Source organism: Oncorhynchus kisutch, linkage group LG27 (assembly GCF_002021735.2).
Source record: "Oncorhynchus kisutch isolate 150728-3 linkage group LG27, Okis_V2, whole genome shotgun sequence".
Taxonomy (NCBI): domain Eukaryota; kingdom Metazoa; phylum Chordata; class Actinopteri; order Salmoniformes; family Salmonidae; genus Oncorhynchus; species Oncorhynchus kisutch.
This window is the reverse complement of record NC_034200.2, coordinates 15,925,999-15,952,268: the sequence shown is the minus strand read 5'-3', so window position 1 is coordinate 15,952,268 and position 26,270 is coordinate 15,925,999. Positions and strand designations below refer to the sequence as shown.

General features: G+C 42.9%; 1 protein-coding gene across 1 annotated transcript in view; it reads right to left on the bottom strand.

Annotated features, from left to right (window-relative positions):
- LOC109872072 (adhesion G protein-coupled receptor L2-like) overlaps window positions 1–26,270 on the bottom strand; it is a 111,606-nt gene that overhangs the window by 45,866 nt on the left and 39,470 nt on the right. The window contains 3 exon segments of the mRNA XM_031806820.1: window positions 9,300–10,103; window positions 12,292–12,401; window positions 15,941–16,154. Of these exon segments, the coding sequence (XP_031662680.1) occupies window positions 9,300–10,103; window positions 12,292–12,401; window positions 15,941–16,154 (1,128 nt within the window).

Sequence of the window (26,270 nt, the reverse complement as noted above, 5' to 3'; positions counted from 1 at the left end):
ACTCCTCAGATCAATGCTACCTCGAAGGCAAATACATTTTCTCCCTTCTTCCCTCGTTACTTTGAAATGCTCCTGGCAATTATTGGCTCCCCTGATTAGTCTTTGGAATTAATTAGACCAAGACCCGAGTCGATGTCTTTGAGGAATCTCAGACAATACCCTTGCAAGTGTGTCCCTACACATTTTGTAACGGGTGGGACTTAGGGGCACATTTTATTGTCACGTCGGAGCAGTACGATCTCTTAAATAGTGAGCCTTCTTAGGAGGTGAACTATCAACGTCTTGATCACTGGTGTCTGTGTGTTAGGAAAGCATTCGAGGAGTTTCACTCTTCAACACATGCATGTGTTCTGAAACTCACACCCCCTGTTCAAATGAATCCTTGGAGTTTGGAATATATCTTAGGAATTATACAGGCATCAAATACAGTTATATACAGTGCCTTGCGAAAGTATTCGGGCCCCTTGAACTTTGCGACCTTTTGCCACATTTCAGGCTTCAAACATAAAGATATAAAACTGTATTTTTTTGTGAAGAATCAACAACAAGTGGGACACAATCATGAAGTGGAACGACATTTATTGGATATTTCCAACTTTTTTAACAAATCAAAAACTGAAAAATTGGGCGTGCAAAATTATTCAGCCCCTTTACTTTCAGTGCAGCAAACTCTCTCCAGAAGTTCAGTGAGGATCTCTGAATGATCCAAAGTTGACCTAAATGACTAATGATGATAAATACAATCCACCTGTGTGTAATCAAGTCTCCGTATAAATGCACCTGCACTGTGATAGTCTCAGAGGTCCGTTAAAAGCGCAGAGAGCATCATGAAGAACAAGGAACACACCAGGCAGGTCCGAGATACTGTTGTGAAGAAGTTTAAAGCCGGATTTGGATACAAAAAGATTTCCCAAGCTTTAAACATCCCAAGGAGCACTGTGCAAGCGATAATATTGAAATGGAAGGAGTATCAGACCACTGCAAATCTACCAAGACCTGGCCGTCCCTCTAAACTTTCAGCTCATACAAGGAGAAGACTGATCAGAGATGCAGCCAAGAGGCCCATGATCACTCTGGATGAACTGCAGAGATCTACAGCTGAGGTGGCAGACTCTGTCCATAGGACAACAATCAGTCGTATATTGCACAAATCTGGCCTTTATGGAAGAGTGGCAAGAAGAAAGCCATTTCTTAAAGATATCCATAAAAAGTGTTGTTTAAAGTTTGCCACAAGCCACCTGGGAGACACACCAAACATGTGGAAGAAGGTGCTCTGGTCAGATGAAACCAAAATTGAACTTTTTGGCAACCATGCAAAACGTTATGTTTGGCGTAAAAGCAACACAGCTCATCACCCTCAACACACCATCCCCACTGTCAAACATGGTGGTGGCAGCATCATGGTTTGGGCCTGCTTTTCTTCAGCAGGGACAGGGAAGATGGTTAAAATTGATGGGAAGATGGATGGAGCCAAATACAGGACCATTCTGGAAGAAAACCTGATGGAGTCTGCAAAAGACCTGAGACTGGGACGGAGATTTGTCTTCCAACAAGACAATGATCCAAAACATAAAGCAAAATCTACAATGGAATGGTTCAAAAATAAACATATCCAGGTGTTAGAATGGCCAAGTCAAAGTCCAGACCTGAATCCAATCGAGAATCTGTGGAAAGAACTGAAAACTGCTGTTCACAAATGCTCTCCATCCAACCTCACTGAGCTCGAGCTGTTTTGCAAGGAGGAATGGGAAAACATTTCAGTCTCTCGATGTGCAAAACTGATAAAGACATACCCCAAGCGACTTACAGCTGTAATCGCAGCAAAAGGTGGAGCTACAAAGTATTAACTTAAGGGGGCTGAATAATTTTGCACGCCCAATTTTTCAGATTTTGATTTTAAAAAGTTTGAATTATCCAATAAATGTCGTTCCAACTTCATGATTGTGTCCCACTTGTTGTTGATTCTTCACAAAAAAATACAGTTTTATATCTTTATGTTTGAAGCCTGAAATGTGGCAAAAGGTCGCAAAGTTCAAGGGGGCCGAATACTTTCGCAAGGCACTGTATGCACACAAAATATACATTTGGAAACATTCAGGTCCATTTGTTTTGGTTTCTGTCTTATCCCCTAAAACACCTAGTATAGACATATAAAATCGGCTTTTCTAAAAGGGTGGATGCAAAGGTTGTTGGCATAGTAGGAGAAGACACAGTCGCGGTAATATACTGACTACCGAGCTCTGTAAAAAGCTGAGAATCGTAGTGATTCGGTTCAACTGACAACTTTTACCGTGGGGCCCCATGAATCTTAAATGGGCCTGACACCAATTAGTCGACTGGTCAATCGTTTGGTCGATAGGCTGTCGACCAAGATTGATTTTAGTCGAGCAGTAGCAAATATATCTATATTTTTTATGGCAAAAGACACCTGTCTTTTCGTGGCCATCTCAGTGAACTAATCCATTGTGGAGGCTGAGACTAATCCATTGCAGAGGCCGTGGGGATGACACAGTCCAAGAAGAGTGTGGCTAAGATGCACAATGCATATCTCGCTCCAGAATGCACCCCCTAATGCCAATTTGTGCACATTCATTGTTTCATAATTCATTGTGTGAATTGTTTGCCTTTCATTGTTAGTTCCCAACTACATACACTACATGACCAAAAGAATGTGGACACCTGCTCGTCGAACATCTCATTACAAAACCATGGGCATTAATATAGAGTTGGTTCCAAACCCAGATTTGCCCGTGGGACTGCCTGATGGTGAAGCGTGATTCATCACTCCAGAGAACGTGTTTCCACTGCTCCAGAGTCCAATGACGGCAAGCTTTACACTACTCCAGCCAACGCTTGGCATTGTGCATGGTGATCTTAAGCTTGTGTGCGGCTGCTCGGCCATGGAAACCCATTTCATGAAGCTCCCGACTAACAGTTATTGTGCTGACATTGCTTCCAGTGTGTAGTTTGGAACTTGGTAGTGAGTGTTGTAACTTAGAACAGGTTCTTTTTACGCGCTACGCGGTCCCGTTCTGTGAGCTTGCGTGGCCTACCACTTTGCGGCTGAGTCGTTGTTTCTCTTCCACTTCACAATAACAGCACTTACAGTTGACCCGGGCAGGTCTAGCAGGGCAGAAATTTGTCGAACCGACTTGTTGGAAAGGTGGCATTCTATGACAGTGCCACGTTGAAAGTCACTGATCTCTTCAGTAAGGCCATTCTACTGCCAATGTTTGATAAACATCTCAGCAACGGGTGTGGCTGAAATAGCCAAATCCGGTAATTTGAAGGGGTGTCCACATACTTTTGTATATACTGTGTATATATATCATCAGTAGTGCATTTACCGTTAATTCCTATAATAATTTTTTTTGCTTATGGTAATTTCTGTTAATGCATTCAATAGCTTATATTCTCAGGTCTTTGCCGTTCTCATTGTCGGCGTGGATATGTTGTTTGCGAGAAACAAGTTTTTGTTAATTTCATTCAATTTGTGAATTTTGTACCTGCACCTGATTACGCATAGAAGTAGGCCTATAGGCTACTTCTATCCATTGTGCAAATAACCTACAGCTGTGTGTCTGACCCAAGTTCATTGGCGCTGTAAATCAAATCAAACTTTATTTGCCACATGCGCCGAATACAACAAGTGTAGACTTTACCGTGAAATGCTTACTTACAAGCCCTTAACCAACAGTGCAATTCAAGAAGAAGAAAATATTCACCAAGTAGAGAAAGCAGAGAAAACCGTCTATAACATGGGTGACTGGAGTCTCTGACAATTTTGAGGATCTGGGGGCCCATGCAAAATCTTTTCAGGGGGAAAAGTTTTTGTCGTGCCCTCTTGTCTTGGCATGTTTGGACCATGATGGTTCGTTGGTGATGTGGACACCAAGAAACTTGAAACTCTCGACCCGCTCCACTACAGCCCGTCGATGTTAATGGGGACCTGTTCGGCCCGCCTTTTTCTGTAGTCCATGATCAGCTCTTTTGTCTTGCTCACATTGCGGGAGAGGTTGTTGTCCTGGCACCACACGGCCAGTTCTCTAACATCCTCCCTATAGGCCGTCTCATCGTTGTCGGTGATCAGGCCTACCACTGTTGTGTCGTCAGCAAACTTAATGATGGTGTTGGAGTCGTGTTTGGGCACGCAGTCGTGGGTGAGCAGGGAATACAGGAGGGGACTAAGTACACACCCCTGAGGGGCCCCAGTGTTAAGGATCAGCGTGGCAGACGTATTGTTGCCTACTCTTACCACCTGGGGGCGGCCAGTCAGGAAGTCCCGGATCCAGTTGCAGAGGGAGGTGTTTAGACTCAGAATCCTTAGCTTAGTGATGAGATTTGTGGGCACTATGGTGTTGAACGCTGAGTTGTAGTCGATGAACATCATTCTCACATAGGTGTTCCTTTTGTCCAGGTGAGAAAGGGCAGTGTGGAGTGCGACTGAGATTGCGTCATCTGTGGATCTGTTGGGGCAGTATGCGAATTGGAGTGGGTCTAGGGTGTCCAGGAGGATGCTGTTGATGTGAGCCATGACCAGCCTTTCAAAGCACTTCATGGCTTCCGACGTGAGTGCCACCGGCGGTAATCATTTAGGCAGGTTACCTACACTTCCTTGGGCACAGGGACTATGGTGGTCTGCTTGAAACATGTAGGTATTACAGACTCAGTCAGTGAGAGGTTGAAAATGTCAGTGAAGACACTTGACAGTTGGTCCACGCATGGTTTGAGTACACGTCCTGGTAACTTGTCTTACCCAGTGGCTTTGTGAATGTTGACCCGTTTAAATGTTTTGTTCACATCGGCTACCGAGAGGGTTATCATACAGTTATCCAGAACAGCTGGTGCTCTTGTGCATGCGTCAGTGTTGCTTGCCTCGAAGCGAGCATAAAAGGCATTTCCCTCGCCTGGTAGGCTGCGTCACTGGGCAGCTCGCGTCTGGGTTTCCCTTTGTAGTCCATAATAGTTTTCAAGCCCTGCCACATCCGACGAGCATCAGAGCCGGTGTAGTAGGATCCAATCTTAGTCCTGTATTGACGCTTTGTTTTTTTGATGGTTCGTCTGGGGCATAGCGGGATTTCTTCTAAGCGATTAGTCTCCCGCTCCTTGAAAGCGGCAGATCTAGCTTTTAGCTTGATGCGGATGTGTATGTACAGTCACTGTGGGGACGATGTCATCGATGCACTTATTGATGAAGCTAATGACTGAGGTAGTGTATTCCTCAATGCCATTGGATGAATCCCGGAACATATTCCAGTCTGTGCTAGCAAAACAGTCCTGTAGCTTAGCATCCGCGTCATCTGACCAGTTCCGTATTGATATTCTATACAATGTGGCAAGTTTGCAAGAGCAAGCTACAGGCCAAACCCAAGATAACAGTTGATACAATGTTTGAAATTCATTGCAGACAGGCCATGCATAGCCAATGTGATTCATAGGATATTTATTTTCTACCTGCAGGCTGCAATGTATTTATTTGTTGGTTTCATGTAGGCTATTTTTTTACATAGTTGGAAATGCCAATAGAAGTTACTTTTGTGCCTTATTTCATCAAATAGAGTGCTGAAAGCATCAGACAAGGTCAAAGCATATAGTTGATTTTATTAAAACACATAGGGTGTGTCTTCAGTTGAAGTCGGAAGTTTACATACACTTAGGTTGGAGTACTTAACTCGTTTTTCAACCACTCCACAAATTTCTTGTTAACAAACTATAGTTTTGGCAAGTCGGTTAGGATATCTACATGACACAGATACTTTTTCCAACAATTGTTTACAGACAGATTATTTCACTTATAATTCACTGTATCACAATTCCAGTGGGTCAGAAGTTAACATACACTAAGTTGACTGTGCCTTTAAACAGCAAGCCTACTTCCAACGTTGTGGCAAAATGGCTTAAGGACAACAAAGTCAAGGTATTGGAGTGATCGTCACAAAGCCCTGACCTCAATCCTATAGAATATTTGTGGGCAGAACTGAAAAGGCGTGTGCGAGCAAGGAGGGTTACAAACCTGAATCAGTTACACCAGCTCTGTCAGGAGGAACGGGCCAAAATTCACCCAACTCATTGTGGGAAGCTTGTGGAAGGCTACCCAAAACTTTTGACCCAAGTTAAACAATTTAAAGGCAATGCTACCAAAAACTATTTGAGTGTATGTAAACTGTAAACTGACCCAGTGATGAAAGAGATAAAACCTGAAATAAATCATTCTCTCTACTATTATTCTGATATTTCACATTCTTAAAATAAAGTGGTGATCCTATTTGACCTAAATGCATGGAATTGTTACTAGGACTAAATGTCAGGAATTGTGGAAAAACTGAAGTTTAAATGTAGTTGGCTAAGGTGTATGTAAACTTCCGACTTGAACTGTATATATGGAAAAATACATCCATTTTGAATTTTATATAGTTTTATTGCATCTCTGGGTTATATCAATTCCCAGGTTAATTTCATGTTTTCATGTACATCTGAGCTATTGCCATTCAAGCAGGGAGAAATTCAGCTGGTATGACGTAGCATTACAATAAATCTTCTCTCACCGCACTAGAAGTTAATAGGAATATGACATTCAAATTGCCTATCACATCTATCATACATGTCAGATTTCAATACTGGCCGATGTCATTACGTGGGAGGTTGTCTTCTCTTAAATGAGCCATTGATCATATTTTTCCGATATTCCTACCTCGATAAATGTGTAATTTAACAGAGGGTCCACCACATTTCTCCTATTAGTCTGCCTCTTCAGTCCAGGGTGCATTGCATTGCCGTTGCGAATGTCAGACTTCACTCTGCAAGGCACATCGATCTGCAGGTTGAACATGGTGAGATTGTAGACTACTAAATTGATAGTGCAGTTTGTTTAGGCGATTTTACAGTGAACTCGCTACTTCACATTGACTTTCGTATTATTGTGTGAAGCTATGTTTGCTAGGGCGGCAGGTAGCCTAGTGGTTAACAGCAATAGGCCATTAACCGAAAGGTCGCTGGTTTGAATACGCAAGATGGAACAATCTACCGTTCTGCCCTTGAGCAAGGCAGTTAACACCCAACAAATGCTCCCCGGGCACCAATGACATCGATTAAGGCATGCCTCCCCCACCTCTCCGATTCAGAGGGGTTGGATTAAAAGCGGAAGACACATTTTTGGTTGAATGCATTCAGTTGTGCAAGGTATCCCCTAGCTAGCCGGCCAGCCCACAGAAAGAGCATTGCATTGTGGGTTTTATAGTCGACTTGAGATGCAACTGATTTCCACAACAATCACATGTTGCTACCAACCTTATTATAACGACAAAATGAAACACTTGTTCAGTGTTATTTAACACAGTAAATCATAGTAATTTGTGGATTTTTCCTTTAATGGACACAATTAGTTCTCTCTCTGCACCTCAAGTGCTTGTTGGTATCAGTGAGAGAGAGAGAGAGTCGTTCTTTTAGCACCACACGATCACCCTGCAGAACAGGTTGTTTAATTCCTCTCTGTACTAAACATGAACCATTTACTCTCATGTGCCTACCTGTGCCATTCACAAAAGCCTAGTGGGATCTTGCAGCTGGCATAGCCTTGCTTCTCTATCTGCCTTCCTCTATGAGCAGTTCAATGGTTTCATAAAATTCGGTATTCATTTTACCTTTATTTAACTAGGCAAGTCAGTTAAGAACAAACTCTTACTTGACGGCCTAGGAACAGTGGATTAACTGCCTTGTTCAGGGGCAGAATGACAGATTTTTACCTTGTCAGCTCGGGGATCAGCTCGGGGATTCGTTCTTGCAACCTTTCGGTTACTAGTCCAACGCTCTAACCACTAGGCTACCCTGCTTTGGTTGGGTTGGGCACACAGAGAGACTCAACCTCTGACCTTCATGTCAAGAGCTCACGGTCACTGTCTGTTTGTCTGTCTGCCTGCCTGCCTGTCTGCCTGCCTGTCTGCCTGTCTGGGCAGATATACATGTAGAGAGAGGGAGCAAAGGGAAAACAAACAGACGTGTTGACAGGTGGTCAGCGTGTCCATGGATACGTTGCCCTTAGACACAAGAGGTCGGGGATCAGATTTCACAACCTTAACGTTAATCTAGCCTGGGACCCTCACTCACCGAATATCACTTCGTTTTCAATATCGTTTTACTCCAACTTGAACCCCCTGACGTCAGCGTGGTAGCATGTTCCCCCTACAGTGACTTACACAGTGCTTTAGCGGGGACTTAGCCGAGCTCTCAGTGATAAGGAGGAAGCTGCATCCCAACGTCACGCCAGCATGGTATAGAGTTGATCGTTCCTTGTCGAGTGCAATGCGTTAGTGGGGACTTAGCCTAGTTTTTAGGGATAAGGAGGCTTCAGGCAGGTAATTACGCCCATTATCACACAGCGTGATGTAGGAGCCCTGTCTGATGACGCGCACGTCTGTCTCTCCTCAGACACTTCACAGATTCATTTCAACCCCTACACCATCTGATAGAGATCACTTTCGGCGGATGGTCCTTTATAAAAATGTTTTTTCTTCAACAGCGCTCAAGTCACTATTCTAACCTCGTCATCCGGGCCATGATTCACCGGCATTACCGCCACCTAGCCACACAGCACCTTAACTCTGGGGTTTAACACCAACCCCCACAAAATGATGGAGATTGTCTCAATCCACGGGTAAATGAGGGGCCGTCAACAACCTCGGTTGATCGGGTAGCCATAGCAACAGATGTCCGAATCAGATCCAAAGGCAAGGAAAGGAAAGTGGGGATGAGATAACCTTCTGTCATACCGTGTGCAATATTTCAGAATCCCATTCCGGGCCATTAAAGGGAAGTTCACAAGGCCACTGCTCATAATGGATTGGGATAAGACCTGAGATTAGAGAATTTGATAGGGTCCAAGTGGAGAGGGAGTGCTTGAGCTTGCCTTATGGTAATAAAGGCTTTCCAGCGGATGCCTTGTGCCAGACTGCGAAGCCACCTAAGGGAGTTATACCCCGTTCCAAGGTATAACTGTTCTGTTTACTAATGAGGCCTTTCCCCAGGACTAACCAAACCCCACTATTCTCTGAATCGCACCTGTATTGTGTTCAAAATAAACAAATCTGTCATCATGAGACTTATATACACCCCCCCCCCACACACAGGAATATGTTCAGCACCTGACAGAAACACAACACAAAGGGCTGTATACTAAACTGAAATATGTGTTTGTAACTGTACAGCAATCATCTATTGAAATTAGGTTTGTGGAATTCAATGTACACATGCAGATCTCAAGTCAGGATTCATCTGAAACAGGCCACACTGTGACTGAGACGTACCGTCAGCAGGGTCTTTCTCCGCGTCAAACTCCAGGTCGTAGCGCAGGATGTAAAAGTTATTCCACACGTACAGCTGGTTATCTCTGGGGTTGTAATCCACAGCAGCGATGTATTGGTACTGGTTGGGGAACAGGATGTCTGTGTACTCTCCCTGGCTCAGCTTGGTGTTGTAGATGTAGTCGATGTGGCTCTTGGGCGCCTCGCTCTCGTTCTCCTCGTAGGTGGACCGCACCACGTGCAGCACGCCGCACACCATGAAGGCATTGGAGGCGGATCTCTTGTCGTACGCCGTCTCCCAGGTGGCCTCGAAACGGAGCGTGTATGGGTTGAGCTGTGAGACCACGATGCGCCCGTTGTTCTGCTCCGTGGCGTAGATTACCCACAACCCCCGCTCATCGACAGCGAGGTCTATGTCCGTTTTGCCGCCCCAGCGGTACGGCGAAGTGTCGTGATAGTTGGCGTTGGCCACGATGGCTTCACCGCTCTTGATGCGCGTGCGGAGGTCAAATTTCACGATGTTGCGCGTGCGCTCCTTGTTGAAGAAGATGGCTCCGTCGTAGGCCACGAAGCCGGTGCCGTCGACTCGATGTGGGAGTTTATAGGTGGTAGTCTGGCGGCCATTTTTTAAGTCCTCCAGGGAGTTGTACTCAATCAGAGTGTCGGTGCGGTACGGCGTCCAGGGCATGAAGAAGACCTTGTCTCTGGCCTGCAGGGGGTCTTTACACCACGACCCCGCCTGTTGCTCTGCCTCAAACACAAATGTGGGCTCCCCCACCTCCATCAGGGTCCCAGGACAAATGAAAACTTGTGAGGGAGAGGGAGACAGAAAGATGGGTTTAAGTAAAGAAAACAAGCATCAGTATCAACACAAACATTTCTTCAAGGTGTTGCAGTGAGTATAGTTTTCGCTGCTGTCTGAGTAGAGTGTGGGACAAAGACGTGTGGCACTGTCATTGAACTAGTGCCATTGCTTGTGAATAGAGGGAAAAAATAAAAGTGCAGGAGTGGATAAAGGACTTGCTTCTTTATGGAGTCGTTGACTGTGTGGGACAAAAAAAAAGTTAAACAAAAGGAGGGAAAAAACCTGTAAATGCAAGACATGTAAGGGATGGGAGAGGTAGCTAGGTCTGAAGTGTGTACTGGAACTGGTTTTACTTCCAACTTGTGACACTGGCGGTGTAAATGGTCGAACTGCACATGCTTACTGAAAAAGCACACAGAAGACAAAATGGTAAAGACTTCACGTCTTGTGGAGAGACCAAATGACATATTCTGGATGGAGGTGGCAGCAAAGCTGAGATAAAATGACGAGGGTGGAGCTTTTGGGAGAAGACAGGACGACAACAGTAGAGGCTGGAACTCTACGTCATAACAGACAACAACAACAAAAAGAAACCTTTGATGGGTGAGAGGGAGGCCATGGCAAGTGTCCCATTGGAATCCTATGGATTGGTTTTAGATGAGAAAGGCAGGTGACCATCACGTGCTATGGGGTGCGATCGAAGGGTATTGCCAAGCAGAACAAGACTAAGCCAGAAGAAAATTCAAAACTTTATTTAAAATAATAATGACTCTCATACTTAAGTAGGTAAGCGGGGGGTATCATTCCTAATGTAATCCACCTCATGAGTCAGCGATGATCGCTCTGATAAGATTGTCATGTATTCATGTCTGGACCATAAATATCTTTCAATCCTCTAGACTGCTTTAAAAAAAAAAATTGCCTTTGAAATTAGAATTGTCTCCCAGAGTAGCAATCAACACCCTATCGGGGTTTGGGGCGGGTGTTTTGACTAGAGAGGCAATCAGAAGAGAGGAGACAAGAGGGAGGGGTTGTATTGAACACCACATAACAGGGGGCTGAGGGGGGGGGGGGGGGGGGGGGGGGGGGTAAGACTGGACCACTCATTTACCTTTTTGTTCCACTTCTATTTTAGGCATTGGAAAAGAAAGAAAGCAACAAAGAAAGAGTGCAAGAGGGAGAGAAAGGTTATCGTGAGTCAACTACCAGGTACACGAGTAGAGAAGGTTAGAGGATATGATCGATAGAGGACCAAGAGATGCCTGTTTTGGGGGAACAAGAAAAAGACTGGGGGAAATAAATAGGACATTATCAGGCCCTATAATATGAAAGCAGTCAGGTTAGGGCTGGAGTCAAACACTGTTTAACAGATCACGATTCCATTCTTTTCTTGCCATCAAAATAATATGTTTTCACCTGGTCACTGACCGCATCGGTAATAATCAGGCCACAGTACTTTCAAATGAGTTGTTTGACATAAAGAAACATTGTAGCGTTTCTGAAATCGCTATTCAGTTTAAAATCAGATTAAATTCTTAGAGAAACAGCAATGTAGTTATTTTTGGCAGTATTGAATGGAGCAGTATTTACACAAAAACTTCATGGACACAAATCTAAACTAAATTCCAGAGTCTGCTTCGGCCAACCACAGAACATAACTTGTTGCTAATGTTACAGGCAAAATTTCCCTAATGAGCCAAAAAATACAATTTCAAGTGAACAATATTGAGTTCCTTCATTAAAGCAGTGCAGCAGCAAACGGAAGAGGGAAAGATCCTAGTGAGACAACTGAGGAACAAGAATGACTGAAACGTAGAAGGAGAGGAAAGCATAGAGGTTCATTTGGAAAAGACACAAGAGAGGAAGGAACATTTGATGAGAAACGAAGAGGTAAAGCAAAAATATTATTTCAGAAAATAAATCTCCACTGAATGAGATAACAGAAAAAAGGTTGCATGTTACAAGAGTCTGATTTTTAAAGGAAAAATAAATCAAGTAAATATGACATATGTTTTGGTATCAACTGTATATTGTTTAATAATAGGCTACAAACAAACATTACACACAAGATAACACATATCCCCCCCCAACAGGATCCCACTAAATAAGTAATGGTTGTAATAAACCTAACAATACGTTGAAGAAACATCACATAGTAGCACTGCATAATTAAAAGGACGAAATACTTACTGTATGGGACACACTCATACTGAACCTCTAGATACTTGTAGGTACCAGGGCAGGGGTCAGGGAACACATCGGAGCCAGTCACAACCACACACTGGGTGCGGTTATTGCACCTGGGAAAAGATGGATCACAAACAATTCAGCAATGACACAAACTACTATAACATCCCAGGAGTGGTATTAGGGTGAGAGAGACACATGAATAATACATAGCCACTTCCCTCTTCCCTCCACACACTTATTCAAATCAGGTTTGCAGCATTGCTGTGGTGAAGGATGTAAAAAAAATAAAAATCCTATTCATCAGAGTAGGGCCTTGATTCAATATGCTGTACTGTCGACGCCAACGTAACAAGTTGAGGGAGGAAGAGAAGAATCATTTGGGGGGAATAAATAAAAGAGAGAAACAGTAAATAGATATAAAGAGAGAGAGAGACACACACACTCTCACACACACACACAGACGTAAAAAAAAATAAAGAGTGGAAGAACTGCGTGAAGAGCTGAAGATCGGTCTGGAGTATATTATGCGATGTTGATGAGAATGTCACCTTATCAGAGCCATGTACCCACTGAGACCACTCACCCACACAGAGAACAATTTAAATTGTACACAACAGGCAGGGTAATTGGCTGTTTCAAGCGGGTCCACCAAAAACACAGAATGCTCACCATTATTTGCTATGGGAGGCTCCCGAGCCTTTGCTATGGGAGTTAGTTATTTGCCTCATAACTTGAGTTGACCTTGGCTATGAAGTAGAATGTGCTACCCTTAAATTAAAACGGTTTCAATTGTGTGTGTTTGTGTTTTGCGAGTGCAACAGAGTGAGAGATGGAGGGGGAAAGGGAGGGAAATAGAATAACTGATTTTGTATAAATATAGGATGAAATTGTCCCCACTTCAATCAAGCTCTCTTGAGACTGAAGGATTGAGACGGCAGCAACAACAGCAGAAGCAAACAGTTATCCATGACAAGTTTTTTTTTTTTATACATTAAAAAAAGCCAAACAAAATAGCGACTTAACAATTTGCAGGCCGGTTTAGTGATAAATATTTGAGAAGGTCAAATGCAAAGTCGTGCAAGTTGGACAGATCTCTCACAGAATCACCGCCGAAGCAAAGAGCCTAGCTGTCCCTCAAAAGCCTAAAAGGACAGCGTTTAGTGTGACAGCCTAGAACAAATTAGGTTGTTATCAGACCTGCTACAAAACTTTGCCGTGACCCCGTGACCTTGTAGAAAATCCATGGGTAATACAATTACGTACAGATAAGACACACATGCGTAAAATGCAGTGTTCATTAACCAGTCACTTGCTGCCTATTACAACCTGCATATAAGTATGCGATTTGCATTGAGATATTGGACAATTAGTTGCAACTATTGTACAGTCGGTAGACTAATCATATTCTTTCTCCTATTTCGTCCCATTGTTTGTCCCCATCATCAAATGTACAATTGCAGCTGGCAGATCATCGTCATCATCACCACCACTATTACAATGACTTTACAGGAGGTTGTCTGGGAGGCAGACAGACAGCGATGTCTGTTATGTGAGCTACACTTATCCACTTCCCTTCGTCAGAAAATAATAATGAAGAAAAATGTCATTATCCCCTGCCCAGGGCTATTACCCTGTCCTACTCTGAGGGAAGAGATTAGTGCTGCATGGGAAAGGGTGAGAAAAAAACTCTCCAGAACTTCCCCTTCATTCCAAATCCCTGCAATTAATCTGTTAGCTAGCTACAGTCTTGTGATTTTTTTTTAAAACTCCAATGACACCAGAAATGACTCATTACCTCCATAATGTGTTAACACTGATTTCTGTCCACTGAAACAGTGATAATTTCACCTATCATCATTTTGTGTTAATCATATTTGTATGTTTTCCTGCTTATGACCAATGGGTTGATGGCGTCTCTGAAATGATTTAAATACTCAGTTATCCCGCGTGGCTCAGTTATCCCATTTGGCTCAGTAGAGCACGGCGCTTGCAACGCCATGGTTGTGGGTTTGATTCTCACGGGGTCGCTCTGGATAAGATTGTCTGCTAAACGACAAGTAAATATTTAACATATAAAACCCACGGTGACATCCATGGTAACAGACAAATCCTCCACCAGCCTATTTCTCATTTCATGCAGTGTATCTATCTCCATTGTTTAAACCCGGCATCCATTATAACCAGGCTTCAGACTAGCGCATCATCGGGCTGCCTGTTCTGTGGCGTAGACCTGCTGCCTGAACCACCCAGGGTTATTGTATCAATACTCATTATTGTCATGTCTCATTTCCTCTGATCTACTACATTAGAATAACGCACACAAGCTACAGTAGGTTTAGTGGTGTAGAGCATGATCGGGCTCTGGGCTCTTTACCACCTCCACTGACTCTCCTAAAAGCCTTTGTTAACAGATTAGTTTGAAGTGGAGTTCAGTGGGTTCTAGCCCAGGCAACAATGCAGACATGGGATAAAATACTATTTGATATAATTCCAAACACTTTATCTGGGCTCGATTGAACTTGTCTGATGCAGTAGAACCAATAGAATTGTTGCAAAACCACCCATCTGGACCTCAAAGCAGGCCAGAGAAAATGCTCAAAGCATTTGAAAGATACCACATAGTGTTTGAACCCAGGACGGCTAAACCAGCACGTGAGCACTAACAGGCAAATCAAGGGACACGGTGAGCATTCTCTGTCTTTGTCTCTGTCTGGTCTGTGTGCAACTGCTGAGACAAACACCGCAGTAAATGTAGCGTGACAAGCTAAATATGGGACGTCTTTATTATCTATTCAAGAGCTCATGGGAATTTTTGCCGGATGCCGGATGGATAAGGCAGGACCTATTTCCTAAGGTGGATGACTACATACACTCAGTAGCACACAGGTCAGGGCAGGGTAGCGGCGTGTTTCGGTAGGTGAGCCGGGGTTCTTGCTGACTTATGAAACGTTAATCTGGGGTCCTTTAAATACACACTTCCGGGCCGGGGCCGGCATAGCAGTCAATTTAAAGTGGTGCGTGCAGCCTAGTGGCAGTATTGCAGCTAAATGTCCTGGGAGAGTGTTACTAATATGAATGGTATTATGAGGGGGGTAGAGGCATTGCACAGGGCTGGGTGCTGGGCTGTGTCAATGCAGTTACGAGTGTTGGAACAAAAAACTAATGTTGGAAACAGAGGGATTAAGAAGGAGGTTCATGTGACTCTTTTGAGACGGACAGACTGGCTGGCTGGCTGGCTGGCTGGTTGAGCAGCTGCAGTGGTACTGGTGCAGGGATGCATAGAGCATATGGTCTAGGGTTGCTACTAATGACCCCCTGTCCAGTTTTTACGGTCTAGAGTTCCACAACAATACCCACAAAAACATCTGATTATTAAAAAGTCAAGGAAGTGTGGGTAAATTGTCTGTTTTTGGTCAGTTGAAAAGGTAACACAAATGCTAGTCTAGTAATATTAAGGTTACCACCCAAACCAAACCACTTTGTTTTGATAGAAAACTAGTGGATCCAGAATCACTAGACTGGACTCTAGATTCACATACCACACATCCCTAACTAACTCCAGGTTATATTGTGTAACGAGACCTTTCTGCTCTATTACCTTTGAGATACAATCTTGTAGGCCTTGGGTGAGGTAGCAGTTGACTCTTACCTTTGTGATATGATCTTGTAGGCGTCGGGGAGGTAACAGTTGACGTTCTCCATCTGGAACGGGTCGGCGTCGCAGATCTTGTCGTCGGTGCGGCCGTAGTTCGCCGTCTCGATCATGATGACATCTGCACCGGGGCAGCGGAGATCGATGGCGTATCCTTCGCAAGAGAGCTCTCTCCTGACCAGGCCAAACGGCAGGGCCGCACGACCGAACCCTGGGCGGAAGGGAGGGAGGGATAGAGAGATGAGAGAGAGGGGGGAGGGAGAGAAAGTAAAAAGAGATATTAGGTAAAGTGCTGTACAAAACTGCTATAATATACTGCATTCGTAGGAATGGGAGCCAAGAGGAGCCAAAAGTACCCAATAAGATGGAGTCATTTGATATCTTAGGAGGTAGTACAGACTGCAGAGCATCAAAAGACAATCCATTTAATTAGTAACTGCAGACGACTCGCCCCATATGTTTACAACGGTTTAAAACAGAAGAATCATAACATACAGTACAACAAGGATGAGGAGAAAGACAGTTGAATTGAATTCACCAATTTCTCTAAGGTCTCTTTGTTTCTGGCAAAGACATTTGTATAGTCATTGTATAAAAGTCCACGTAACAACCCAAGAAACAAATTCAAATACACCTAAACACAATACTATAGAACTCAAAATCCCAAACTCTCAATTCCTCCTTCAGGAACATGGTTCGATTAAGTTTGAATGGTTCGTTTCGACAAAGGGGTACAAGCTCCCTCATTTGTTTTTTGTTTCACTCGTTTAGCTTTTCTACCAGTAGAGCAAGAGGCAGAAAAGAGCCGGAATCTCCCAGCAGCAGCATGGAATGTAATTTAATCCATTTTACAGTGTCGATGATAGAAGACACTGAAGAGGAAAAATCCACAGAAGAGGAAAAATCTATATGCGGAGCTCAGCAGATGTGAACACCAGCCAAATATCTGTGCTTTGGGGAAAATTAACTATTTTGATCAGTTTTTGTTCCTCCCATCAACAAAGTATATTGAAAAGGTTGTTTTTTTACTCTCTTTTTCCCCCGAAAAGCAATAAAACGTCAAGCCATAAATACCATGGAAATGCATATAAAGAGATATTAAAAGAAAGCAGAGTAGAGAGAAAGAAAGAAATAGATCAATTAAAGAAAGAAAATAGGAAGGAAAGAAAGAAAAAAAACGAACAGGTGTGCAGTTTATTGCGAGACCAATCCCTAAGAAAACACCTCAAGTTCCAGAAATGCAAATGGTGTTCCGTTAAAGGACTAAGTGCAAGGCAGTAGCACTGCATGAGCTGTCAATAATCACTGTTGTCCGCGGCAACAGTCTGCCTCTCTGAGGGGCCAGCTCAGCTGCCATTTGTGTTTTCTGCCACTGCACTACTCTGCTAATTAGTCGCTCTTTTCAGCCTGTTACCTTCTCAGCGCTCCCATTGGCTCCTCTGCATTGTCAAGTAATAACACTAACCACCCCGGGTTTGCTTTGCACCCGCCTGCTAATTGCAACCATACACAACTTGACAGCCAGGGCATGACGCAATTGGCAATTGTTTGAACGAATGGCTCAAAGTTGAAGTGATTTCGGCTCGAAACTCCTACTACCCTGAGACCTCGACCTCGGCTCACATGTCAGTCTATTTGCTTGTCATTCTAGCCTGTAGTGGTACCATGGCCCGGCTCTATTATAATGGTATTCTGTGTAGGTTCCACAAATGTCGCAGACAAACACTGGCGACTGTCGACAAAGGTTTGGATACCAACGTGGATATAAAGCACCTGTAAGCCAAGAGATGAGAGTTTTTCTGAGACTCGACTGGAAGCATGAGGCACCAAACAAGCTCTCAATAGGAAATGCTTTTTTATGCATGAACCATTTAACAACAGAATGCTATGAGACCACTTCAGATTACAATATATGTGCATTCATGAATATACTAATGATAAACATGTATGCTAATTGGTCTGTGGATTCTGCTTTGTTGAGATGTATGTGCCGTAGTCCAACGAACTGCTATAACTACTGTAACTACCCCGTGCGGCTTCAACTTCACCACAACAACTAATGAACGGGTTTCATGGCCATTCCTCACGGAGGGTGACAGCTTTATCACACAGGCAGAGGCTACAGAAAGCAGACAGAGAGAATCATTTTCATGGGGTTGTAAAGTTTCTCAATGGAAAAACTCTCCTTTAGAGTGGACTGTAGCTCACAGTAACTTCCCCTCCCTCCTTCCCCTTCTGTCCAACAGTTAGCTATGGGCCATCTATCAGGGAACTACAGTTTACTGTATGGTCTGATCACACACAGCTGCTGTCAATTGAGGCCTAGCAATTGATTAAGCCTGGGGCTCACCTGCCTCCTCTTCCCCAGTACAGTATAGATCCATCTGGCCATAGGGCAACAGTATATAAATTAAGGGGGAGTATCTTGACTGTTATGGGCGCACACAAGGACAAATTGCCTGGTCTCTCCACTCCCTTCAGATAGCATGGATCTCATTAAAGACTCACTTACCTCTCGGTAATTGGATACGTATCATGAAAAATCCCTTTAAAAAAAGTTGTAATGTTTTGAGAAAATCTCGTTTTATTTCCTAAATAATAGAATGAAGTAAAAAGCCATGTCGTTCTGTTTGAAGACTGCACATCATGTTCTTTCAATAACCAGTAGTTCAAAGCATTCTTACCTCTTTGGCTGCATTTACACAGGTAGCTTAATTCTTTTCACATCAGATATTTTTCAGAGCTGATCTGATTTGTCAAAAGACCAATTAGTGTAAAGAATTGGTCTGCCTGTGTCAATGAAGTGAACAGATGTGAACAGAATGGAAAACACGGGTACTTTTTAAAAATCATTTTTATTTAACCTTTATTTAACTAGACAAGTCAGTTAAGACCAAATGTTTTATTTACAACGACAGCCTACACTGATCAAACCCGGACGACGCTGGGCCAATTGTGCTCTGCCCAATCATGGCCGGTTGTGATACAGCCTGGATTTGAACCAGGGTGTCTGTAGTGATGCCTTTAGCACTGAGATGCGGTGCCTTAGACCACTGTGCCACTCGGGGCATGACACATTTACAATGTACCCACTTAGATTTGTTTTGGAACATCACTGTGAATGTTGGAGACTTTTATTAAAAGTTAAATGGGGCAGAGAGGTTTTACGCGGGGGGAGAAACATTTTTTTGTGCGCATGAGTGTCAATGTCTTGAGGAAGTGTGAAAAGCTTTTCATCTCATGGCTCTGTGTAACTTTGTTTGACTTCTCTGTTCCAACTTTGCAGTGGTAGGAAAAGAAACTGCCACAGGACACAAGCATGTCGGGCAGCCAGCTGCAGTTCAGAACAGTTCAGAAAACAGGAGGGAAAATCCATAGCACATCGTGTGTGTGTTTGTGTGTGAAAGAAATAAATAAAAGAACGGAGCAAGACTACCTCTCTCTTCATCGCTCCTTCAGACTAACATTAAATCATCCTACATAAGGCTGGCACAATAACCGTATAATCGCGTAACCGATAATGAATTGCCCAAAGCATAGTTCTGAGATATTGAGCAATAAAGTTTTCACATTCCAGATCTCAGAACTGTTTTCTAGTGAATTCTTCTTTTGATCACCCATTCTGGTCCTCACCCTAAATGTACCTGAAGTGCAGAGCATCGAAATCCTAAGACATTTGAAAATCTTTTTTTTTTCTTTTTTTTAAATGGGGTGCAATCGCAGCTAGAACCTTGTGGCTCTGAAATGTCAATCTGGCTTCAGCCATAAGATTCTATCCGGCACAGTATGTTACATTTATGTCAATAGAAAAGTACAAAAAAAAATGTAATGATTAAATCAAGAGAATACCCTTCTTTCTAGTCACATATATGAATTCAAATATATGAATTCATGTCCATCACACATTTGTTAAAGCGAAGATGTCAAATACACTATATCCTATGGAGAACTAGCATCATTGCTAAAGCTTAGCTCTGGATGACTAAACTTGATATATTTTTCTGGTGTCTGACACCCAAAGTATGTAAACTACTTGCTAGTCATCAATAAAACATTAGTAATTTTAGTAAAATAACCCTTCCATGGAGGTTTTCATATCGCTATAGAACTAGTCAAAAACAGCAATGCCTCTCTAAGGACCTTAAACATGCTCTAAGGCACCTGTATTTATTTATTTTTGACCGTAAAGAGCTTACATTATGGCCATTCTTCAGAAAAATTGTGGGAGAAAAATCTAAGTAATTGAAAAAGAGGACCAGAACCTATGATATGAATAATCAAGTACTTGGGAGTCCCAAGATTCTATCTGCAAAATATATGGTTTTGAGATAATCATTAAAAAAAATTTAAGTCCCAGATCTCAGAACTGTTTTTGTGATGTCTTCCTCTTTCATGACTCAATAAGTATATCACCCTCCATCCAATTATTTTTGATTGACTATCCATCATTGTGTGATTGGACTGCAGACAGAACCATATAGCAGCAAGTTAAAAGGTGTTTGTGCAGATAGAACATTCAGATAATTTACAGAAAATTATTTTTTTACATTATAAACTATATTATTTATTTTTATCTGACATATCTCACATGTAAAGGACCACCTAAAGAGCAACTGTGTTAATGACACAATTTTGACCAAAATGTCAGATATAACCTTCTAGTCCCAAGGTCAAGAGTTATTAACAATAACGTGAACAAACAAAAAAGTATCATAATCGCCTTAATACATTTATCTTAAGAGGGGGGAGGGATTCAACTTTATTTTCAAGTAGATAGTTTACCCAATAGCAATTATTCATTTTTACATGAAAAGGGTCAAATTGCAATCATTTTACGAGCATAGTCGGAAGAAGCTTCTTTTCCAAAAGTTACAAGCAGCCAAACCTATACATATCTTAGATGGGGGTGTCACCAACACTGTGTTGTATTAATTAGGTAAGTCGTAGATATTTTTCAAAGATGCATTATGATACATTACAAGCTCAAAACAAACAAAAATACAATTATGACTCGTTACCCATAATTCCATATACGCCACAGTCTTAATCCTACGGCTGCAAACAGCAGGCCAGTATATAATATACTAAATGGAATGCGCAATTGAATTGCCATGGAAACCGCTGTATACATTTTCTCTGTGCCATAATTGGCTATGATCCCCTATTCCTGGCCCTGTTGACACGGCGACGCCTTATCAGGCATTCTGGTCAGTGACTGACTGACTGGGGGAAAGAAAATAGGCTTTTCAGATTCCTCCCCCTGGCCAGCCAACGGTAAGCCTGCTATTTGAGCTCAAGTGAGCACAGAGTAGGCAGACGGGGGGCCAATACGGACTCACAATGTGTTGTATTATGGAAGTGTGGAGTCTCTTCTCCTTTTTTCGGGTACGCAGCCTATAATTCACTGGCAACAATCCTTTCCATAATACATATTTTGTTTTCTATCAACACCCTTGAAATTGAAAGTGGCACCACAGCGCAGATGGGTGCATCTGAAAAATACAGGCCCAGCCAGTGGCGCGCTGCCATCGTCTGATGCTTTTAAACCCCTGAGAAAAAAAAGAGAAAAAAAATAAAAAGACAATTGAGGTTTGATATAAAGCTATTGGCTTTGGCCAGAGCACCAGACCATGACACACAGTCACAGTTATGTTTAGCCCCTCATCCTAACCCCTCATTTTCCCAGGATTGTTTTGTCCTTTAAGAGGCCTATCCTATACAACCTTTAACCCCCAAAACTCCCCTCCTCTGCTCTCCACGAGGACTTCAGACTCAGACTGAGGAGCCGCAAGAGTACCGGAATGTTTGATCAGTCTGGCAAAAAGTGGGCCAGTTTTGGAGGGGTGGGGGGGGGGATACAGACAGAGTGGCGAGGGCCGCAAGAGCCTTCACAGACAGACAGAGCACAGCTAGGCGTTGGTTGACGCTTGTCATCCTCCATTAAGGCCACTTTGATTGGTCTTTGTGGTCGTGGAAACGTCAAACAGCTGCATGCAAATGGACCTGTTCCCCCAGGCTGGCCCCCATTGTTCTGGGCCTAGGCTTGACAGGGACGCTTTCTCCACAGGATAAAGCAGGGTGTAGCCCTTTAGAAGAATAAGAGTGGCCCCACCGCTGACACAGCGTGAGTCCTTCAAAATTGTTTGCCTTTTTTGGTCGTTTTATTCTTCAATATTACTGGTAGCCTATGTCTCGGGAAGAAAGAGGGAATCTTCCAAAGTCAAGCATTCCTCCCAACTGCGCTGGATGCCTCCATAATCTAATATCCGGAGCGAGAGTATAGGGCAAGCGAGCATACAGTATGTTTTCCAAAGATGAAGTCACGATTTTCCAAAGGGAATTAAGAAAAAGGAAAAGAAAATCCAAAGCATATTTGAATACTTAACAAGTGTGAACAAAGCGGCTACATGTTTTTTTTTAAACAAATTCTGCTCTCTTTGTACTCCTCTGCAGTATTTCTAATCTGTTCAATGGAAGTTGTTGATTGCAGGCCAAGGAAGGATTTAAAAAACAATAGGCTGAATTCATTTGGAAATAAAGTACTTGTATGAAGAAAATCACGGTGGCTTCTAAAGGGCACTTGCAATTAACCCCTTCTTTATTAAATAATACTAGTCTCAAATTGTAAACACAACATTCTTAAACTGACAGAAAATTATTATATTTTGTATAAATATTTCATGCAAGTCTCTTTTCATATCCCTCAGTAGCATACAATAAATAGCATAGATGCTGGTGTCTGGTAGCATACAATAAATAGCATAGCTGCTGGTGTCTGGTAGCATACAATAAATAACATAGCTGCTAGTGTCTGGTAGCATACAATAAATAGCATAGCTGCTAGTGTCTGGTAGCATACAATAAATAGCATAGCTGCTAGTGTCTGGTAGCATACAATAAATAGCATAGCTGCTAGTGTCTGGTAGCATACAATAAATAACATAGCTGCTAGTGTCTGGTAGCATACAATAAATAGCATAGCTGCTAGTGTCTGGTAGCATACAATAAATAGCATAGCTGCTGGTGTCTGCCATTTGCTATCTGTGATACAATCTCACAAATGCTATCCAAAAGGAAGACACACATTAAAACACATGGGAGTGAGTTGAGAGATGAGGAAGGAGATTTGGGGAGTTGCAAAATAACATCTGCACAGGAGATACTCTGTACAGGCATGACCCCGCTACAACAGGCCCATATTTCATTACAACCACGAAAACTGCAATAATACAATCGACAAGGACATATGGCACCATCTCCCATGACACTCACCCCCTCTCTCTCTTTCCGTCTCTGTTCTAGCTTGCTGGGAATCGTTTCTAAAGACAATGTCAGACAAGACCGCAAAGCAGACCCCAAAGGCTAAACGCTACTTTCCCAGACAAATAACTGCTATCAAACACCTCCAGGTTCCGATATTACCGTAAGCATTCTAAAATAGAACCGGATAAGTCACTTAGTCCATTTGTGGTGAAAGCCATGCTCTCAGGAATTTCTCTCTTTAATATGGCTGAAATACAATGGTGGTGCTTCAGGTTCCAAAAATCACTCTTGGTATTCATGACCGTGGCCATTCATCTCCTAGACTGTGTTTTCTATATTTTTTCCCTCTGGAAACAGTGGGTGGGCATTGCAGGAGAGCAGGAGAGCATTACACGCGCGGCATGTTGATGCGTGTCTCATTCTGGAGAACTAAAGGGGAAGGATTTGTCATATCACTGGGACTAAAGCATGATAGAGTCAGGCCCCCCCCGGTGGCATCTCTTAAGCGCTTGGAAATATTGGAGATATTGGAGATATTGTGTGGGCGTGTGTACATGTGTGTGGCTGAGAGACCCTGTCACGGCAGACGCTCAGGTGGCATTCCTCATCCCCATTTCCCCTCAACCCTATTTTCTCTCTCCTGTTCACAAGTCCAGGTGCTCCAGGCATGCTAACTTTGCAAGCCCCATTTAAATCCCAACCTAAACCTCAAATCCACTTCAAAAGTGACGCAGGAGTGAGTGATGCTCCCATTGTCCTTATTTTTACACCAAGCGCCCTTTAGTGCTTAACCTGATCTTGTTGTTGTCTTCAAAGTCAGCAATGGCAAAACATGACAGTTCCAGACAATTTACAAATTCAATGTAGCGTCTAGGCGAAAGACTGTTTTGGTTCTTCAAAGACAGCAGCAGGCTCAACTCAAGCTAAAGACATCCCTCGATGACATCTGATTTTCCAAGCTCTGAGGGAAAGCGAAAGAGTATAACCATAGAACTAGAATTACAAGAATGGGAATTCCCAATCAAGCCAATGGGTCTGTGATGGGTGAAATTCTATTTCTATGTTTATAACTAACAATCTAACATGCCCTTTTTAAACTGAGGTCATATTCTCTGTCAATGGGACTGCCCTGACCTCTGACCTTTAAGACACATCAAAAGGAAGCCATTTAAGAATGGGGAGCAACATCATTACACAGCTAACGCATTTAATCCTCTGAGGCCAACGCAGGGTCACCCATTAATTAAGCTCTTCATGACAGGGACGACACCATGTTAAAAACATGTCTTAGAAAAATGTCTCCTTTCGTCAATCTTTATCCAAACCAAACGCCTGTTGGATTATTAGAGTTTGGCAAATCAAATGTTTTTTTTGTTTGTTTGTTAAGGAACTAGAAATGGGCAATTCCACAGTGACAGAATTACGCTGAGGCTCCCATTTTTTCCATTTTAAACAGTGTGTCGAACAAAAACCATTGATTTCAAAGTTTAACAAACCATACAACTCTATGCACAGTGACAACGTTGAAACATTTACACAGTAAATAAATAAAACATGTAGATGCAATGATGCACATTTTAGTAACATAATTACGATAAAATCTCCCTCCGTTTTATTCTGTTACCAAACTTTCTATCTGCACAGTTCTACCTGTAAACGTGTTTTTGTAAAATGTTCAGTGGAAATTGTTCAAAGTAATCCTTGTGCATAGAGTTATGGTTTGTCAAACTTTGAAATCAATGGTTTTTGTTTGGTATACATTTTAAAGTGTGGTCTCAGCGTCCAAAGAGTCTCAGCGTCCAAAGAGTCTCAGCGTCCAAAGAGTCTCAGCGTCCAAAGAGTCTCAGCATCCAAAGAGTCTCAGTGTCCAAAGAGTCTCAGCGTCCAAAGACACAAATATGTGTCACAGGCGGTAATAAACCTTAAAATCACAAAAGGCTTTGGTTGAGAGTTTATGAAAAACCTATTCAGTATACACAAGGGAGAGAATCAATAATTAGTTCACTGCTGCAAGCTGGCCTAGCATATTATTGCATGTGTTTTCCACAGAGTTGATGAAACACACAGAAAGAGGAGAATATAGAAGGAAAATCTCCCCTGTGTGTAGCAAGGGCGCAGTTTCTTTATCTCCCCTGAATGATTGTGCTGCATCCTTAAACGTCCTCAAAGCCAAAGCCCCGTTCCTAACCCCTCACATTTAAACCCCAGCTGGGCTTTCTGCTTCAAGTCCCGGAACCAGTCAGGTGCTTCCCTAAGGGGGGTCCCCTCCTCATCACATGGCCCTGCATGCGTGTGTGCGTACGTGTGTGTGTTTGTGTGCTCTGAGCCTGGCCCAGGAGGCTCCCTCAGTACGGCACATTGACAGAGTATGTCAGGAGGAACTGTGACTGGAACAGGGATTAAATCGGTTCTTAATAATGAGGCTGGAACAGTAGGGCTGACTGGGGACAAACCAGAACCGGAGGACTACGAGTAGTCAAGTGGTAAAAAGCGTTGGGCCAGTAACCGAAAGATCTCTGGTACGAATCCCAGAGCCAACTAGGTGAAACATCTGCCAATGTGCCCTTGAGCAAGGCACTCAACCCACTTCTGTGCGTCACTCGCTGGATAAGGAAAGGACACAGATGATAGGGGAACACTCTCATGCACGCCGCAAGCACACACTCACACAAATACGCCACATGCACATACATGCAAAAACACAGCCGTGAAAGCCGTACACTATATATTAATGATAACAAATAATGTGTTAGAATATTATAACAGTGAAGGTCCAATACGAGTCCTGACATACAATACAATCATGTTACAATCACCTCCTGACAGAGTACAGTTAAGTGATAATGCCCTCGAAGCTGGTGTTTGGAGGATATATTGGCACAGGTGTTGTTAGGCATATCCTCCAAACACTGGCTTCGAGGGCATTATCACTTCTATACAAGGGTTTACCAACATATTCAAATAATGATTTACAGTTGAAGTCAGAAGTTTACATACACTGAGGTTGGAGTCATTAAAACTTGTTTTTCAACCACTCCACAAATGTCTTGTTAAACAAACTATA